Here is an 18057-nt window from a genome sequence, read left to right as displayed (position 1 = left end):
ATTTTATCAATACCACAAAATGCGTTACTTCCCCATATACCAAATGCTAAGTAAATACAATGCTGAAAAAATAAATAAATAATTCGACTTGGTATTAATCTAACATTAACCCTACGCTTTAAATCGTATATTACTTCACATATCTTTTATAGTATGCTTGGCTAAGCTGCCTATAATATTTCCTTACCGTGTACAGCAGCGCACATATTTTATTTAATATATAGAATCGTAAAAAAAATTTACAACAAAATTCATAAAACTCCCGATAAAGGTGTTCGCCAACGACGGAAGGGCGTTGAATCCACCCTCAAATTCCATTCAGCATATGAAAATCAAATCAGCGAGGGTTGCCATTGTACTATGCAAACAAACAGATGTGCGTGTGTGTGCGTGTGAGGGGAGCAAATCGTATGTATGTGCACTCGAGGGGTGGGGGAGGGTGCATGGTGGGGGTGGCATGGGGGTGGTGGTTTGGCTGGGCGGTCTTCCGTCTGTCTGGGGTCAATGCACAAAAATGCGTAGAACGTGCTAGTGTCCGCCGATTTCAGCAGGGGTTTTTGGCTTGAGCTCTGCTGGAAAATCGTTCACTTTTCGCACTCAGCAACACTCGCCCGCACGCACTCACACAACCAGATACACACCCATGCACGCAGACACCCAGACTCACACGCACTGATGCTGGGGGCTGGCCCAAAAGGTTGATGACCCCAACACGAACAGACAGCAATGCGTAGTCGCATATACATTGCGTACAGTGAGCGCCCGCCACTCAGGATTGATTTTTAAAGGTGATTATCCCTTGATATTAGATTCATTTGACTTGCGACTCCCGATATAAATTATTAGCTTTATACCAATTCCGAACCAAATAGCACATTACCTTTCTAATGGCATTCTAGGAATATATCAATCTACAAATATCATTCTTTATATAATATTATCAATTCAAATTCTAATGTTCTATTGAAATACTTATACCCATACTAGGATATAATTGAAAATATTTTTTTTTTACATCTAAACCTTGAACCAACTTCAACCAACCAACAATTAGGTAGTATTTGGTATTAACCAGATGTTCCGTTAGTCCCAGTTAATACTGTATTGGGAGTTCCTGTGTTTCGGGGTAAGATGCATTCCCCCTTTCCAGGCCGTCAGCCCAGGAGGGTTGATTAGCACCCACCACCCATCCACCCGCCCAAACGAACGCAGACCTTGAGCCACCTTCCATTCCATCCAACCTTTCTTCCCGGACATTAATAATATGGCTGACATGACTATTTATTTATTTGCAAGACACTTTCCCTAATGTTTCGGCCGAGGGGTGGGTGGCCAGACGACAGAGGTCCCACCCCCAGGAGAAGGATCAAAGTCAGGAGCATACGACACGCCGTCGCAAGTTCCACACATAAGTGGAAACCAACCCTGCCAAAAATAAGCCACAACCGGGGAAAAATGCAAGTTGGACAGAACGAAAAAAGTGAAATAAAGTAAAATGAAATGAAAGCGGCAGCTGTAAAGTTCGACAATAAAAGCGGCAAGCAGCAGGGCGAAAAGGGAAAAAGTGAAACGAAACTAGGCACAGGACATATACACACACACACACGCAGGGGATGCGAGGCGAGTCCTTTGAGGACTCGAGCAGCAACCACCAAACAAGAACAGCATCAACAACATGAACAACATCAACTGGAACACCCATCCGCAATATGGGCGATGGCGACGGCAACAGACGGCATCGGACACATTTTACGGCCGCTCTACGACGTATTATGCAAATCTCTTCGAGCGTACGGTGAAAAAATGCGCAAATAATGCACGAATAACACATGCATTTCAATTGCGAAAACCCCAAGGATGTATGTATGAAGGGTTCACATCGCCGTTTCCCTTTCAGTGCACCTGAAACTAAAGGCCGGAAATCAAGAGCCACTCTCTCCCAAACTTACTGGCTTAAATATTCCTGGGAGCAGCGGATGTCAGAGTTTAGGTTCCCAAGTTGAAGGCCTCGCTTCTCTAAGCTTACAACGTTCTCCAACTAGTAATCCCCATGGCTTTAATAATCAATCCGATATTGCAGTAACGTCACTATCAGATCAGAAATATTTTTCACATATTACAGGTTCGACCTTAAAAGAAATGTTTATTATGAAATCTAATGATATTAGTTACAATATATATCATAAGCCGTTTTCCTGGCTGAATAATAACAACAAAATTATCCACGGTTTGTTATTATATCCCATTAAAATATGGCTTAACTTCGATACTAAAAACAAGGAAAGCCGAACAAAGGCGAAACCAGAAAAAAATGCATTTGAGGTTTTTGTTTGTTTTATGTCTCTCTGCCGGCGTCGCTGCTGCTGCGTCTGGGCAGCGATCACGCACACATAGAGAGGCAAAAAGGAGGAGGGAGAACGGAGGAACTGAGCTCAGCTTCCTTTTGACTGGCTCTTCTTACAGAGGAAAAAAAGAAGAGGAAAGTATGTGGCTGGAAGGTTCGCCTGTTTATACAAAACTTTTACAAAATGTAAAACTTAATATCCGTATCTTATTTAGTATTAAAATTACAGTAAACTATGTTATATCATAAATTAACAAATGAGTAATTTAATGCACTGATATGATAATGCATTTGCCATTAACAGCAAAGGCCTATTGATCAAAAATATTTTATTGCACTTTTGGAACTCTATTCTAACTTTTTTTTCTCCGGCTGGCCACCATCGTTTATTTTTATGTTTGTTTTTATGTTGATTTGGGGAATTCTAAAAATGCTTGCAGCTTCATCCTTTTGCGTCTCTGTCTCCTTCTCTCGATTGCTTCTTCCCCCCCTATTCATCGCCCGTATCGACTGCAGCAGATGACAGGTTTTTGCTCTCCTCCGCCCCTGCTTTGCCATGCTCTCCGGCTCTACGGCACTACCCACCTCCTTCGTGACTCGATGCACAGGATGTTGGAATATCACGTCGTCGTGTCCGTGTTTCCGTCTGTTCCTTGTTCTCGTTTCTCTGCTTCGTGCTCTCCGTCTACGTCTTGTGCCATTGCCACTTTACCTTTTTTGTCTGCGGCTCCCCTTTGCCCCTTCTTCACTTCAGTTACTCCTCCTTCCACTTCCTTTCGCCCCAAAACTGTCTGTGTATTTTATTTTATTTTGTTTCGCTTGGCTTTCAATGTCTGCAGCATCCTTGGAAATTTCTGGCACAGTGAGCACTCGAAAATTGAAGCAGACATCCTTGAAAAATGCAGTTAAATAATCGAAGAAACACGCTATTGCTTACGTGAATAAGACTAACTTTAAATAATTCTGCGACAATTATTTTAACACAATCCTTTAAGAAATCTAGATATTAATTAACGATCAGAAACGTCGGTTAGTCCCCATTATATAAGCATTCAATGTTCGTTTTAAAATTCCATTTATAACCGGTTCCCTACCGATTGAAAACACTGTGTCTACACCCTGACAGGTATTTTGTACTTCAAGTGTATTATTTGCAATATTCATGGCACAATGTGGAAGACATAACACTCTAGGGAGAGCTTACGACTCCGGGCTCCCCCTCTTTTGCCATTTATTTTCACGTGAAGCTTAAAAAAAAAAATACGTATGTACTTTATTTATATTTAATTAATATAATCCTCAAATGGTCTACAGTTCTGTATCCTTTTTTTATCCGTTGATGACTTTTCTACAAATTCGACTCGTTTGCGTTTATTGTAAGTTAGACAAATATTTTACACAAAAGTCGGTGAATTGTTTACGCATTATTTTTGCAAGTAAACACAAGGGAAGTTATTTTTCCTTCGCATATACAGGCCATACACTATCGTTGTGTTGCTAGGTATATATATACATATGTTTATGTACATGGGGCCAAGCAAAAACCCTCTGGATCGTATTCCCAGAACCATTTCGGATTTCTTTTTCTTTTTTTCCCTTTTTGCGACGATCGTGACGGTAATATGCAGTTTCTTTGTTGTAACCACTACAAAGCCAAAATAATTGCAAACTCAAAAGAAAACCATAAGAAATAGAGTTAGCCCAGGAGAGAGAGCAAACGACTTTTTTCGGCCAGGAGAGAGCAGCTGCCTCGCTCTCACTCACACACAAGTCAGAAAAACGCCGGCTCTCAATACACATTCATATAAGCAATCATACGCTGCAGGCCATGTAAAACAAAAACAACAAGCCAAAAGGGCGCCCAGTATAATGGGGGAAACGAAATGGAAGCGGAACGCAGCCTAGACTAAATTGCAACAACTGCAAATTGGGGGGAACGCATGGCGCCAAACGAAACGTGAGACAGACTCGCGCATACTTACATATACAAAAAGTGATTATTACAACACAAGCGTTGAAGCGCGTGGGCGCGAGGAGGGGGAACGCATGAGATAACGGAACATGCTGCCGCATTAGTCACCACCAAGGCACAACAGATGTGTGTACATGTGTGTGTGCCAGCTACCACCGAACAAATGAGTGCAAAGGAGTTAGCAGGATGCCGAAAAGAAGGCGGAAAGAGGAAAGGCAAGGAGATAGGGAGGAGAGCATAGCAACCAGTGGAAACAAAATACAGTGAGCATTGGATAAAAAATGTTCGGTATCTTTGCAATAAGTTGCTGCATATCATAGGGCGCTTGCCTATGTTGGCTTTAAAAGCCAATCATCTAGAATATTTTATTTATTTATTTAATTAATATTATTTTAAAAATATATGAAGGATTAAAAACATCCGTTTTTAATTTTAGTGAATTTAACATTTCGGTTATATGCATTTAAATCCAGTCATGAAATTTAACCATTATTCGGGAATAAAAGTCTACATGATTGGCAATAACAAACGAACAGCAGAACAGGAGGCACGGTAACGATCAAGATAAAACTTTAGTAAAGCCTCTGAACTGGTATTTTAGCCATCACTTCCGCCTTCGCAGGCAGCAGCACAACGGCAGAGGCAGCTGTCTTTTGCAGCTGTGTGTGTGGACAGAAAAAAAGGGCGCATGAATTTGCATAATTTTTGGGACCAGAAAGGGGGCGTGGCCGTCAACAAAATTGAAATGACAGTTCGAGCGTTTTAATAACGCTTATTTATTTATGCGATATTATTAATAAGCACATGGTGTGCATTAAACAAACCTGTATTGCAGTCAATTCCTGATGAAAACGGCAAAAAAAGCATGCAAAATGAAGTGCCGATTCGTAGTTGTATGCGTTTTTGGCCGAGTGTCGGTGTTTTTGGAGCAACTTTACGTTAAATGCATTGCGAAATAATTATGTTTGCCGTTGCAGTTTTTTTGTTTTTGTTTTCTCGGCTCCGCTTCGCCTCTCTGCTTCTTTCTTTGCCGCCTTTTCTGCTGATGCTTTCAAACAAACCAACACACACACACACGTATGCAGAAGGCGGCATGCAATTATGCTAATGCGGCTGTTTGCGACTCTTTTTCTTTTTTGGCCGACACCGCACAAAACTGATTTCGCACCTGGCCCAATAAAATTGGCCACAGAACGAAGCGAATTAACAAACAACACACACAATTCAATGCTCTGGTCGAAAACCGCGTCCGTGTCAGAACGCGTCAAGAACTAGAGCTGGTGGAATCATCGACGCTTCATCGATTTATCGATTACTCTTTTTCGGCAGCTATGCGTTACTTTCATGTTAGAAGTAACTGTTGTTATTTTTAAGAATTAAAGTTAATTTGACACATACATAATATGCAAAAATTCTGTTATATACAGTTGTTTGGGTTTATTTTACATTAATTTGAATTAGGATAAGCCATCTCTACCTTTTAGCTATTTTGCATTCCAATTGGAACTAGCCATTTTTAGCTACTTTAACCGTTGAGCATCGATGACTACACAATCGATTGCCGAGGCATGTGCCTTGCACGTTTTTTGTAAACAAACGAAAGAGTATTTGAACCAACTGAAAATGGGAGCATTGGCTGAGGTAGACACTTAACTAAACGCTTCGTGTGGATTTTAAATGGGTAATTAATTATTTAATACCTTCCCCAGCTGGCTGGTGATGAGAAGAACGGCGAAGGATCGCGGACTTTTGTGTTCACCAACGAGGGCCACACGCTTGGAAATGCACTAAAAACAATCATAGCCCGATATCCGGAGGTGGATTTCTGTGGCTATACCATTCCGCATCCCACAGAGCAGAAGCTGCACTTTCGCATCCAATCCCATCGAGACAGAGCCATAGATATACTTAAACGGGGACTGGAGGACCTGGAGGGTCTTTGTGATCATACAATCGTTACCTTCGAAAAGGAGATGGCTGACTTTAATGCCGTGAAAGTGGAGAATACATGACGGATTATATATATATAAAGAATACTACAAGCTACACCACGCTGCGCGCCTTTTTGGGATCGTAGTTGGGCTTGCGGAGATGATGATAGTTAGGCAGGACCTTGCGCAGGAAGTCGATTTGCAGGGTTTGCGATCCCTGCTTGTCGATGGCCTCACGCTGCAGACCCTGCTCTCCATAAACAATGGTGTTTTCGGGCAGAAGTTGACTGGTATGGATCCTAATTCCCGCTCCCACCACACAACCGCTGGAAATAGTAACTGCGCGGCCCACAAAACATTTGCTCTCGAAGACGTTCTTATCGCCAATCCGAGCAGCTTCCACTTGGCATCCAACCTCGAATACATTGTGGGTGCCAATACTCAGGATATTGTTGACATCCCATACAGCACCTGGCTCCAAGCGGTGGGCTATTGTAGCATATTCCTCAATGATGCAGTTCTCCCCAATTATTATGGGTCCTGCATCAGCGATTACGGTGGCACTCGGATGAACAACACAGCCCGACGAGAAGGTGATGTCACCACGCAGGTTGCTCTCCTCGCAGACCACCGCCTTGGGCAGGATTTTGATTCTGCTAAGAGGCGATAGTTGGTGCATTTGGTAAATAAGTTTTGAAAGTTTTATAGAGCATTTACCTGTTTTCCGAGGGCATTTTTTATGTTCTCAAATTGTTTACGTCTCCTCATGAAGCTGAGAAGGCACTTTTATTTATCGATAATAAATTGAAGCTCGCCAGCTAGCCGATATTTTTTATCTGGAATTGGCTACTTTTACATTATTTGAAAAAACCGAATAGCTAAAAAAAATAAACAACTGCAGGTATCTTTTTATAGATAAACAACAAGACCTTTGAATTTGGTGTATTAAATCGCTTTACATCAAGTCGCCCAACTTTGGTGCCATTTATTTTCAATATCTCTTGTCCGGAGATGGTTGTTATTAGAAAACAAATTTATATTGAATATGGTCTATCAAAAGCTTCTGAAAAATATAATCTATTGGGTGAGAGTCAGCGATATGAATTATAAGGCCAAGTCAATTCAACTTATGTATAAGTACATACTGATTGCAATAACAAAATTAATTATATTAAGCTCTGTTAACAAGGTCACGCGGAGAAAATATTTGTATAGACATAAATACCAATTCAAGTAATAAAAGAAAGCAACGTTATCATAGCTTCATAGCATAACTTAATAGATTCCCGCCATAAAATCAAAAGTTTAGCTATTTTCAGCTTTTAATTGACCATCGGGAGTTCTCCAACACTTGCTTTTCATTGTGTCTATCGAGTATCCGGCGAGAGGTATCGTTTAAAGTGTCAAAGCTGTCGACTTGAGGCTGATGCAATTTTGTGCGTATATCTACAAGATTTAAGGTACATCAGTAAAATCTTAGTCACAAAGCTAACAAGATGCCCGCCGACCAGTTGGCTGAGTTAACCTTGGGTGAGCATGCGTTAAGTTGATAGAAAAAGTGGGCCAACTATTTCGTCCACGTTGTCAGCGAGCCAGAAGTATCGATCTATAATATGCAATTTTTATATGTACGACCATGTGCAGGTTCTATCTTTACGTCGGAAAAGAAGGGCAGTGATGAGTCTGGCGATGGCAGTGAGTCCAAGCCCTTTAAGACCATTCTGCAGGCGATGCGTCATGCGGGCAAGGAGCCCTTTCCCACGATTTACGTGGACAGCAAGGATCCGAATGCAGTGGAGCCCTTTGAGCCGGCTGCCAAGTCCCAGCTGAAAAAAATTCAGAAACTGTTCGTCAGGGAGTCGCACAAGAATGCCGAGAAGCAGCAACGCGAGGCGGAGGATGCGGAAAAGCGCCACCAGAATCTGGAGGATGCCCGAAAGGTAAAGATCTCGGAGGATCCGAGTCTGCCGTTGGCCCGCAAAATTCGTATCGTGGAGGGCACCGCCAACCGCGACTCGCGTGTCAAGATCTATGGTTGGGTGCATCGTCTGCGTCGTCAAGGCAAGTCCCTGATCTTCATCACACTTCGCGACGGCACCGGTTTCCTGCAGTGCGTGCTAAACGACCAGCTCTGCCAGACCTACGATGCGCTCACCCTCAGCACGGAGAGCTCTGTAGTCCTGTTTGGTACCCTGAAACTAGTTCCAGAAGGAAAAACGGCCCCGGGAGGACATGAACTGAACGTTGACTACTGGGAGTTGATTGGTCTGGCTCCACCCGGCGGTGCCGATGCCATTCTCAACGAGGAAGCGCAACCGGACGTGCAGCTCGATAACCGGCACATCATGATCCGTGGCGAGAACACCTCGAAAGTGCTCAAGATGCGATCCGTTGTGACGCAAGCATTCCGTGCCCACTACGAGGCACGTGGCTATAACGAGGTGACGCCCCCAACTCTGGTGCAGACTCAGGTTGAAGGTGGCTCAACGCTCTTCAAGCTTAAGTACTTCGGCGAGGAGGCCTACCTCACGCAGAGCTCGCAGCTATATCTGGAGACCTGCCTGCCGGCTTTGGGCGATGTCTTTACCATTTCCCAAAGCTATCGTGCGGAACAGAGTCGTACGCGGCGGCATTTGGCTGAATACTCGCACGTGGAAGCCGAGTGTCCGTTCCTTACGTTTGATGATCTGCTTGACCGATTGGAGGATCTGGTCTGCGACGTGGTGGATCGTGTTCTGAAGTCCCCCTGGGGGTATTTGGTCAAGGAGCTTAACCCTGACTTCAAACCTCCTCAGAAGCCATTCCGTCGCATGAACTACGAGGATGCCATCAAGTGGCTGAAGGAGAACAACGTAACCAAGGACGATGGCACCTTCTACGAGTTTGGCGAGGATATTCCAGAGGCTCCTGAGCGCAAGATGACCGATACCATCAACGAACCCATTATGCTGTGCCGTTTCCCGGCGGAAATCAAGTCCTTCTACATGCAGCGCTGCAAGGAGGATCAGCGCTTGACCGAGAGCGTGGACGTTCTGCTGCCAAATGTGGGCGAGATTGTGGGTGGATCGATGAGGATCTACGATAGCGAAGAGCTGCTCAAAGGCTATGCGCGCGAAGGCATTGACCCAAAGCCCTACTACTGGTACACGGACCAGCGCGTCTATGGAACTATGCCACATGGCGGCTATGGTTTGGGTCTGGAACGATTCCTCTGCTGGCTGCTCAACCGCTACCACATCCGCGAGGTCTGCCTGTATCCTCGATTCCTTGACAGATGCAGACCCTAGGCAGTGGAGGAGAGGGTATTCCGTCAGCCAGCATTTACAGCAGTCAAAAAACTCCTTGCAATTATAAATTTTAGCTTCTGCTATTGAGAATGAAATTTATTACACTAATCTGTATAATTATCAAAGAATAAAGGTTGCGCCTTCACTTCATACAATTGAATAAACTAAACAGCTTTGTTATACTTTAAAAAAGTATATTAAACAAATTGAACTCTGTTTTTTTTTTGTTGATTAAAAATAATATAGATATTACATCCTATGCTATTCATTTCAGTCAGCGTCCTCACTCAGCTTGTGATATTATCAAAGAGTTGCTCAATGTCATTGTCTACGAATTGCTCCGAGTTGCTCATGGCTTGCGACTCATCCAGGTCCATGTCCTCTTCCTGCGTCTCCTCGTCCTCGGCTTCGTCTTCATCCTCTTCGTCGGCCTGGGTAACCGCTTCCACTTCGGCTGTAAGGTTCTCCTTGCGGTAATGATTGCGCAGAAGTTCGCTAATGGAGGCGCAGACAATCTGTCGCACTTGAGCATCAAATCCCGGCGGTAGCCATCCCGTTCGCTCATTGCACACAGCTCCGGTAAGTGGAGTGGGGATCTTCTCCAGCATTTCTTGGATCCTTGTCATACGCACGTCGGAATAGCGCAGCATGCATTGTCTGGAGCGCGGCAACTTGTGCTCATCAAAGTAGGGATAGTCAATGTCTTGAACCAGATCAGACACTCGATCCTCTATGGGCGCAAATGGAGCGTTCGCCGCCCTTCGTTGCTTTACGAACTTCTTGGCGTACACGAATTCGGAGAGGCCCGTGCTGAATCGTAGTCGGAAGTCAAAGGTCTGATAGTAGCGACTATTGAAGTCCTTGCGAGGATCGTAGCCGAAGCGTACATACAAAGTGCGCCATGGACCGTTGCTGAAGTAAAAGGCCAGCGAAGGTGTGATGCACTTGAGCTTGTCGTTCGTTAACCCGGATTCATATTGCAGCGCGATTCGGGTCCAAATTGGGCAGTCATCGAACAGCTTTTTGACCAAAGCCAACTGCTCATCCGAAACGTACTTAACCTTGAGCCGCTTAAGGTTTTGGGAGTCTGCCTGAGTGGGAAAGCTGTCCACCATGTTAAACGAAACCACGCCCTGGTTATCGTAGGAGGACTTCGACTGCACGCCCAGCACCTCATATTGACCGTCTTCTGAGGGATCAATGCGATGTGCGCCCGCGTAGACTGTGTCCACATGGGTGAACAATTCGGGCAGAGCCAGCAACTGACTATGGCGACGTCTGTGGGAAGAAACATCAAATCCTTTAATACTGAGCAATACTTTGAAAAACTCTTATAATAGTTATATAGCTAGTTAACGCATAGGACTTAAATAAAGAACAATGAACTGAAGTGGTAGAGATTAATAGTTGGCCTTGCCAACCAGGATCGCATTATCTTGCTTTAAAGAGCGAGTCTATGGAAAAGTTACTTACTTAAAGAAGTCCAAATCGGTGGTGTCCCTGGGTTTCAACTGATCCAAAGCGTAGGTTAGCTCCTGGGCTGCATTTGCATTGTCACTTTTGGGAGTTGACCAAATGGGTAAGTATTGGAAATCACAAAGCGCTTCAAGTGCAAACGAAATTAGAATAGTTCGTCGATTAAGTCCGGAGTCCTAACTCACTTTCAAAGTTGAAACTTCTGCTGCAGTGGCCCAGAACCCGTACAAAATATTCCGGAGGCCGTTTCTTGTCCTTTTTGTGGCGCCTCACGGTAATGGATAGCAGGACACCAGTCTTGTCCGTGCAGTCCCCAAAAGTGGGTTTGTTGTAGGGATTCTCCGGATGGAAGTGCAATGCCAATCGCTTAACTTCGTCGCCCAAAACCTGCGAATGGAATAAAATATCAGCCAAGTTGCTCACAACAAAGTTGAAACACTTACCTTGGACACATTGATGATGCCGCCAAGAGTGGCTATCATCCGATCGGGATTAACCACTCGGCCGGGGTACTCGATCAACTCATATTCCTTCTGCGGATTAAAACTTAATTGGCGCGACATGGTCCGAAACTGAGGTGTGTTATAAGCCTTAAACAGCTGTTGGGGGAACAGTGTTGCTCACTGCTGATAGACATGCGCAATAATAAAAACAGAAAAAGTAAGGAAAATTCAAGTGCCATGAAAAGGTATCAATCTCTTTCAAACTGTATCTTACAACAAATAATCCTACTTTATAAACAGTGGACAAAAATAATAACATGAATTAAAATAAAGAGATTATATATTGTAAGTACAGACAGAACTATCTGTTCTGTAGTGTTTTACCCCGTCAAAAAAAAGTTAGATTCCGAGCTAGCTGGGCGGCACTGCAAGTTATCGAATTACCTATTGCCAGCCGGTTTGTTGATGGGCGAAGTCTTGTAAAATGTCGGGCAAAAACAGAAAACGCAATGCCAGCAGCAGCAGCAGCGCCGAGGAGCCGGACAGTGAGGAAGAATCTCGCCTAAAGGACCTGCAGGAGCGCGACGAGTTCGCCAGCCGGCTGAAGAAGCGGGATGACGATCGGACGCGCAATGTGGTTGATTCCACCGGCGGACGCAGGGCCATCGAAGAGGCCACCAAGCGGCTGAAGCTGGAACACGAGGACCGGGACAAGATAGTGCCTCACCTGCGTCTTCAGTCGCGTCGCCAGTATCTGGAGAAGCGCAAGGATGACAAGGTTGCTGAGCTGGAGGCGGACATCCTGGACGATGAATATTTATTTGATGAGAGCGTGTACGATCATAGCTTAATCCTTACCTACGAATGCATCAAAATAATTCTGGTATGCTTTCAGCCTGACCAAACGGGAGAAGGAGGAGCGCCAATACAAGAAGCAACTGCTGAACATCGCCAAGGAGCACGAGAAGGCGCGGGAACTAGAGCGCATCCAGCGCTATAACATGCCACAGGACCTGAAAAAGGGAGAGCGATGTATGTAGATTATGTTCGTTGTTCCTGGATAAATACAATAATGTTAATTTCCTACTTAAGCTGAGTACGTTGAGGTGGATGACTTTGAGAAGCAACCTAACTCAGAGCAGAAGAAATGGGAGGCTGAACAATTGGCCTCGGCGCGATTCCATTTCGGTGCCAAAGATGCCAAGGCGGAGGAAGAGTACGAGCTACTCCTTGACGATCAGATCGATTTCATCCAAGCCCTAACCCTGGATGGAAGTCGAGAGAAGTCATCTAGCCGACAGCCTGAACTCACGGAGAAGGAGCGCAAACGCTTGACGTTGGACGAGACCAGAAGATCCCTGCCTGTTTATCCGTTCAAGGAGGATCTGATTGCTGCTGTAAAGGAACATCAGGTGCTCATCATCGAAGGTGAAACGGGCTCGGGCAAAACTACACAGGTGCCGCAGTACCTTGTGGAAGCTGGTTTCACCAAGGATAAGAAGATGATCGGATGCACGCAACCACGTCGTGTGGCCGCCATGTCGGTGGCTGCACGTGTGGCCGAGGAAATGGGCGTGAAGCTGGGCAATGAAGTGGGCTACAGCATCCGTTTCGAGGACTGCACCTCGGATCGCACCATTCTGAAGTACATGACTGATGGCACCCTGCATCGAGAGTTTCTGTCGGAACCTGACTTGGCCTCCTACAGTGTAATGATTATCGATGAGGCTCACGAGCGGACTCTGCACACGGACATTTTGTTTGGTCTGGTCAAGGATATTGCTCGTTTCAGACCAGAGTTGAAGCTCCTTATATCCAGTGCAACTCTGGATGCCGAGAAGTTCTCCGCTTTCTTCGATGATGCACCCATCTTTAGAATACCTGGTCGCCGCTATCCAGTGGATATCTTTTACACGAAGGCTCCGGAAGCAGACTACATCGATGCGTGTTGCGTTTCAGTTTTGCAGATTCATGCCACTCAACCCTTGGGCGATATTCTAGTCTTCCTCACGGGTCAGGATGAGATCGAGACTTGCCAGGAAGTTCTGCAGGATCGCGTAAAGCGGCTTGGCTCAAAAATTCGTGAGCTGATTGTTATACCCGTCTATGCGAATCTCCCGAGTGATATGCAGGCCAAAATCTTCGAGCCCACGCCTCCGAATGCCCGAAAAGTTATCCTGGCCACCAATATAGCAGAGACCTCGCTGACCATCGACAACATTATATATGTTATTGATCCTGGGTTTGCCAAGCAGAACAATTTCAATTCCCGCACTGGCATGGAGTCTCTTATGGTGGTGCCCATTTCCAAGGCTTCCGCAAATCAGCGAGCGGGCAGAGCAGGACGAACCGCTCCAGGAAAGTGCTTTCGTCTGTATACGGCGTGGGCATACAAGCACGAACTGGAGGACAATACCGTTCCGGAGATACAGCGCATTAATCTAGGAAATGCAGTGCTCATGCTCAAGGCTCTGGGCATTAATGATCTGATACACTTCGACTTCCTGGACCCTCCGCCGCACGAGACACTGGTATTGGCTTTGGAGCAGCTGTATGCCCTGGGTGCACTAAACCACCATGGAGAGTTAACCAAGCTGGGTCGTCGTATGGCCGAGTTTCCAGTGGATCCCATGATGGGCAAGATGCTGCTGGCAAGCGAAAAGTATGTAGTGGATCTAACAAATCTAACAAAGAAGTGAATTAAATTGCATATCCTTACATTGTTTTAGATACAAATGCTCCGAGGAGATGGTGACCATTGCAGCCATGCTGTCCGTGAACAGCGCCATTTTCTACAGGCCCAAGGACAAAATCATTCACGCGGACACTGCCAGAAAAAACTTCAATCACATGCACGGGGACCACCTAAGCCTCCTGCAGGTTTACAATCAGTGGGCGGAAACTGACTACAGCACTCAGTGGTGCTACGAGAACTTCATCCAGTACAGATCAATGAAGCGGGCTCGAGACGTGCGAGAGCAGCTGGTGGGACTGATGCAGCGTGTGGAAATCGACATGGTCAGCTGCTTGCCTGAGACTGTAAATGTGCGAAAGGCAGCTACCGCTGGATACTTCTACCATGTGGCGCGGCTCTCCAAGGGAGGTCACTACAAGACCATCAAGCACAATCAGACAGTAATGATACACCCGAACTCCTCGCTATTTGAGGAGCTGCCGCGGTGGGTGCTCTATCACGAGCTGGTGTTCACTTCCAAGGAGTACATGCGTCAGGTTATAGAGATCGAGAGCAAGTGGTTGCTGGAAGTGGCCCCGCACTACTACAAGGCCAAGGAGCTGGAGGATTCGACGAACAAGAAGATGCCAAAGGTCGCTGGGCGTGCTGAAATGGCGCAATAATTTCGGGGGTTTTAGTTTCCAATTAAAATTAATCTTTTATTGTAAATTGTTTTTAGTTTCTTGTAAACTGGGTTTGTTGATCATTATTAATTTTTGAAATTTGGCCCCATATTAATCAATTTATCGATAACTTTTAGAAACAATGGTGGAGACATGTTCTTTTCTCATCTAAATCGTATCAATCGAATACGATTCTTATTAGCAAGTAAAAGTATCGATATGTGCCGGTCCACCGACAACTGTATTATCGATTACGGCCGTGCGGTTGGATTTCGTGTTTTGCATTTTAAAGGGCAAACTTGCACAATAATTTGATTTAATTGCAACCAAAAAGCTTTAAAAAGTAAGTCTTTGATCGGGCCGAGCTAACTGCGTTGAAGGACTCACAGAATGGCGCGTTGAAACACCGAAACAGCACATTGTCGTATAACCATGACGTTCTAACCTAAAAACTGATGAAATTTCCAAGTCCAGTCGGCTTTCTATTTACATATATAGTTTGTAGAACAGTAACTAAATACATTTCTTTTTTTTATTCCAAGGATAATGGCTGCTCAGTTCTTTAATCGCATTGGCCAAATGGGCCTTGGAGTGGCCGTATTGGGTGGCGTTGTCAATTCGGCATTATATAATGTGGAGGGAGGCCATCGGGCGGTCATCTTCGATCGCTTCACCGGCATCAAGGAGAACGTGGTCGGCGAGGGCACCCACTTCTTCATCCCATGGGTGCAGCGGCCCATCATTTTCGACATCCGGTCCCAGCCCCGCAATGTTCCTGTGATCACGGGCAGCAAGGATCTGCAGAATGTCAACATTACGCTTCGCATCCTGTACCGCCCCATTCCCGACCAGCTGCCCAAGATCTACACCATTCTGGGCCAGGACTACGACGAGCGTGTCCTGCCCTCCATCGCGCCTGAGGTGCTGAAGGCTGTGGTCGCCCAGTTTGACGCCGGCGAGCTGATCACCCAGCGTGAGGTGAGTTAAACTCAGGAGACGCCTTATTTCCTTACGATGAAATTTATATGAAGGATCTTGTGTTTCACCATGCGCAACTATGAGTACTTGGTACCAGCTGATCAGATCTTATCCGTCTCGTATTTCGTGATTTTTATTTCTGATTTTAATTCGAATTGTTATGGTCTAGTGCTTTGTCGAAAATTGAAGCATAAGAATTGCATTCATTATTACCAGCTTCTTAAGCTCATAGTTAAACTGGCAGAGTACTTACCGTGATTACCTCTTTGCAGATGGTGTCGCAACGCGTTTCCCAGGAACTGACTGTCCGTGCCAAGCAGTTCGGCTTCATCCTGGACGACATCTCACTCACGCACTTGACCTTTGGTCGGGAGTTCACGCTGGCCGTCGAGATGAAGCAGGTGGCCCAGCAGGAGGCCGAGAAGGCGCGTTTCGTGGTGGAGAAGGCCGAGCAGCAAAAGCTGGCCTCCATCATTTCGGCGGAGGGTGATGCCGAAGCCGCCGGCCTGTTGGCCAAGTCTTTCGGCGAGGCCGGAGACGGTTTGGTGGAGCTGCGACGTATTGAGGCCGCGGAGGATATCGCCTACCAGCTATCCCGCTCCCGTGGAGTCGCCTACTTGCCCAGCGGACAGAGCACGCTGCTCAATCTGCCATCCACTATCGCGCAGTAGCTGGGTCCATCTAGTACCGTTAAGTTGTAACTACCTATAGCATTTACTAAGTACTTTTCGATTTTGTTTCTGCTGAAATATGCACTACTCTAAAGCGTTCGACCGACTGACTGGAGAATACTTAGCGAAACAACCAAAATTTGTCTCATGTAATCGGTTTTTCCATTATCTTCCCGATCGGAATCGAAATCCGGTCGCAGTGTGCGCTCCGAATGCGGCTCAACTTTTGTTGTTTCCGTTTGAGTCCTTCGTGTGCGCGTACTGCTGATTTGGTGCTTAAGATCGGCACCTGGCTAAAACAACTCCAGTAATTCAAAGAAACACAGACCATAAGAAAATTTCATTATGTGAACAAACAATAAATGATAATCCTTACTTGAGTGGGCTTTAGAGTTGAGTGTGATGGTTATGCAAGGAATGATAATAATTTATTTAGCTGTTATATGAAGGTTTGTTTTTAAAATATGAATACTTTCGTTTAACCAGTTACAGAGCAATCTTAAGTCGAATCTTATCAATTGTTCTAATCACTGTATACTAAATACGTATATATATATTCGATGTACCCTATTTGATGTACCCCAAGTATCCGCTCGCTTATCTCGGCCCTCGTTCACCTCTTATGCCTGTTTATGCAATCCCCTCTCAAAGGCGCCATTCGACCCCCATAAACGGCAAAGACTTTCCTATTCATTCGCAACTCAAGTCGGTCATAAATCAATTTGTAGTATTCTTCTATTCTTCGCCCCAATCGACCCGAGCTCCAGCCACCCGTAAAGCAGCATAATCTGGGTGGTTGGGTGGTTGGGTGCACCCACCGCATTAAATCGAAGGCAGAGCCTTTGGAATGGCGTATAAATCTGTTGATTCAGCCAAGTGATTTGCCAAAGTGGCTTCGTTGAAATGTCAGGCACACACACTTTGCTCGCACTCAGCAACAGTTGGCCCACCCGCAGGATACTCATCCTACGACCTACACTGGAAAAAATGTCTTTGATTAAATTTACAATTTGGATAAATAATATATATATATATATTTTTTTTTATGAACGGTTTGGTAATATTGTTAAACATAACAGATTAGAAAAAACTATAAAGCGCAAAACTATCACAAACACACTTTTTAAATATGTATAAGTTTGTTACTTATCTGGCTCATTTCTATAAAAAATTGATTTCATACTTTTAAATGCCAATTTCTATCCATATTCCAAATAAATTTTGAAATGTCTCCCTATACGGGTATCGAATAGTCGGTGTCTATTGATTCCTATTTATTTTTCTCAGTGTGTTTAAGGAAGGGCCCGCTCAAAAGGCTCAGCCTAGACCACTCCACTAGCACAATGCGAATGTGAGTGAGAGCATTGGATTATTTGACGTCACAAACCCATGAGCGGTTCAGAAAGCACGTCATATGTGGTGCTCTATTAACCGGTTTCTAAGATGCCCGCAAAGCGTGCCATTCGCAGCTTAATCCATGTCTTGTGTTTTCTGTGAATTTTATTCTGTTTACCTTTTCTGCGTGATTTTTTCTTCGGGGAGTCCAAGAAAAACCCTGTTTCGAGTGACTCATGATGGGGGATTCCCGACGAGATCGC

At 45.0% G+C, this 18057-nt stretch overlaps 7 protein-coding genes across 8 annotated transcripts in view; 4 read left to right on the top strand and 3 right to left on the bottom strand.

Annotated features, from left to right (window-relative positions):
- Positions 1 to 5593, bottom strand: part of LOC6529682 (brain tumor protein) — a 32430-nt gene extending 26837 nt beyond the window's left edge. The window contains exon 1 of the mRNA XM_039372270.1: positions 5141 to 5593. The gene's annotated coding sequence lies outside the window, so the exon portion shown is untranslated. The remainder of the gene's footprint in view (positions 1 to 5140) is intronic.
- A 244-nt stretch (positions 5594 to 5837) lies between these two features.
- Positions 5838 to 6362, top strand: LOC6529681 (probable DNA-directed RNA polymerases I and III subunit RPAC2). Its single transcript, XM_002090638.3, has 2 exons — positions 5838 to 5957; positions 6026 to 6362. The coding sequence occupies exons 1-2, from the start codon at positions 5859 to 5861 to the stop codon at positions 6326 to 6328; spliced, it is 402 nt and encodes a 133-aa protein (XP_002090674.2). The 5' UTR covers positions 5838 to 5858; the 3' UTR covers positions 6329 to 6362.
- Positions 6278 to 7042, bottom strand: LOC6529680 (dynactin subunit 6). 2 transcript variants are annotated; one of them, XM_002090637.4, is made up of 2 exons: positions 6965 to 7042; positions 6278 to 6900 (listed from the first exon to the last, which is right to left on the bottom strand). In XM_002090637.4, exons 1-2 carry the CDS (start codon positions 6979 to 6981, stop codon positions 6360 to 6362), a joined length of 558 nt encoding a protein of 185 aa, XP_002090673.1. In that variant the 5' UTR covers positions 6982 to 7042; the 3' UTR covers positions 6278 to 6359. The 2 variants fall into 2 exon arrangements, with proteins under 2 accessions (XP_002090673.1, XP_015052400.1); XM_015196914.3 differs by having other exon boundaries at positions 6278 to 6903; positions 6965 to 7039.
- A 575-nt stretch (positions 7043 to 7617) lies between these two features.
- LOC6529679 (asparagine--tRNA ligase, cytoplasmic) lies at positions 7618 to 9740 on the top strand. The gene is made up of 2 exons (XM_002090636.4): positions 7618 to 7777; positions 7892 to 9740. The coding sequence occupies exons 1-2, from the start codon at positions 7744 to 7746 to the stop codon at positions 9532 to 9534; spliced, it is 1677 nt and encodes a 558-aa protein (XP_002090672.1). The 5' UTR covers positions 7618 to 7743; the 3' UTR covers positions 9535 to 9740.
- LOC6529678 (general transcription factor 3C polypeptide 5) lies at positions 9596 to 11613 on the bottom strand. The gene is made up of 4 exons (XM_002090635.3): positions 11454 to 11613; positions 11196 to 11397; positions 11008 to 11137; positions 9596 to 10812 (listed from the first exon to the last, which is right to left on the bottom strand). Exons 1-4 carry the CDS (start codon positions 11571 to 11573, stop codon positions 9822 to 9824), a joined length of 1443 nt encoding a protein of 480 aa, XP_002090671.1. The 5' UTR covers positions 11574 to 11613; the 3' UTR covers positions 9596 to 9821.
- A 114-nt stretch (positions 11614 to 11727) lies between these two features.
- On the top strand, positions 11728 to 14856 carry LOC6529677 (pre-mRNA-splicing factor ATP-dependent RNA helicase DHX16). Its single transcript, XM_002090634.3, has 4 exons — positions 11728 to 12287; positions 12349 to 12485; positions 12546 to 14115; positions 14183 to 14856. Exons 1-4 carry the CDS (start codon positions 11938 to 11940, stop codon positions 14808 to 14810), a joined length of 2685 nt encoding a protein of 894 aa, XP_002090670.1. The 5' UTR covers positions 11728 to 11937; the 3' UTR covers positions 14811 to 14856.
- A 142-nt stretch (positions 14857 to 14998) lies between these two features.
- LOC6529676 (protein l(2)37Cc) lies at positions 14999 to 16834 on the top strand. The gene is made up of 3 exons (XM_002090633.3): positions 14999 to 15153; positions 15353 to 15788; positions 16061 to 16834. Exons 2-3 carry the CDS (start codon positions 15357 to 15359, stop codon positions 16457 to 16459), a joined length of 831 nt encoding a protein of 276 aa, XP_002090669.1. The 5' UTR covers positions 14999 to 15153; positions 15353 to 15356; the 3' UTR covers positions 16460 to 16834.
- The last annotated feature ends 1223 nt before the right edge of the window (positions 16835 to 18057 follow it).

Source organism: Drosophila yakuba, chromosome 2R, assembly GCF_016746365.2.
Source record: "Drosophila yakuba strain Tai18E2 chromosome 2R, Prin_Dyak_Tai18E2_2.1, whole genome shotgun sequence".
Classification (NCBI taxonomy): Eukaryota; Metazoa; Arthropoda; class Insecta; order Diptera; family Drosophilidae; genus Drosophila; species Drosophila yakuba.
Note: the sequence above shows the minus strand (reverse complement) of the source record. Positions and strands in the feature narration are given on the sequence as shown.

Coding starts and splice junctions, on each gene's coding strand:
- LOC6529681 (XM_002090638.3), top strand. CDS start 5,859: ATGACTACACAATCGATTGCCGAGGCATGTGCCTTGCACGTTTTTTGT. Junction 5,958..6,025: donor AAATGGGAGCATTGGCTGAG/GTAGACACTTAA, acceptor TACCTTCCCCAG/CTGGCTGGTGATGAGAAGAA.
- LOC6529679 (XM_002090636.4), top strand. CDS start 7,744: ATGCCCGCCGACCAGTTGGCTGAGTTAACCTTGG. Junction 7,778..7,891: donor GTTGGCTGAGTTAACCTTGG/GTGAGCATGCGT, acceptor GACCATGTGCAG/GTTCTATCTTTACGTCGGAA.
- LOC6529678 (XM_002090635.3), bottom strand. CDS start 11,573: ATGTCGCGCCAATTAAGTTTTAATCCGCAGAAGGAATATGAGTTGATC. Junction 11,138..11,195: donor CAGAAGTTTCAACTTTGAAA/GTGAGTTAGGAC, acceptor TTGCACTTGAAG/CGCTTTGTGATTTCCAATAC. Junction 10,813..11,007: donor ACCGATTTGGACTTCTTTAA/GTAAGTAACTTT, acceptor TTCTTCCCACAG/ACGTCGCCATAGTCAGTTGC.
- LOC6529677 (XM_002090634.3), top strand. CDS start 11,938: ATGTCGGGCAAAAACAGAAAACGCAATGCCAGCAGCAGCAGCAGCGCC. Junction 12,288..12,348: donor TATTTATTTGATGAGAGCGT/GTACGATCATAG, acceptor GTATGCTTTCAG/CCTGACCAAACGGGAGAAGG. Junction 14,116..14,182: donor ATGCTGCTGGCAAGCGAAAA/GTATGTAGTGGA, acceptor ACATTGTTTTAG/ATACAAATGCTCCGAGGAGA.
- LOC6529676 (XM_002090633.3), top strand. CDS start 15,357: ATGGCTGCTCAGTTCTTTAATCGCATTGGCCAAATGGGCCTTGGAGTG. Junction 15,789..16,060: donor AGCTGATCACCCAGCGTGAG/GTGAGTTAAACT, acceptor ACCTCTTTGCAG/ATGGTGTCGCAACGCGTTTC.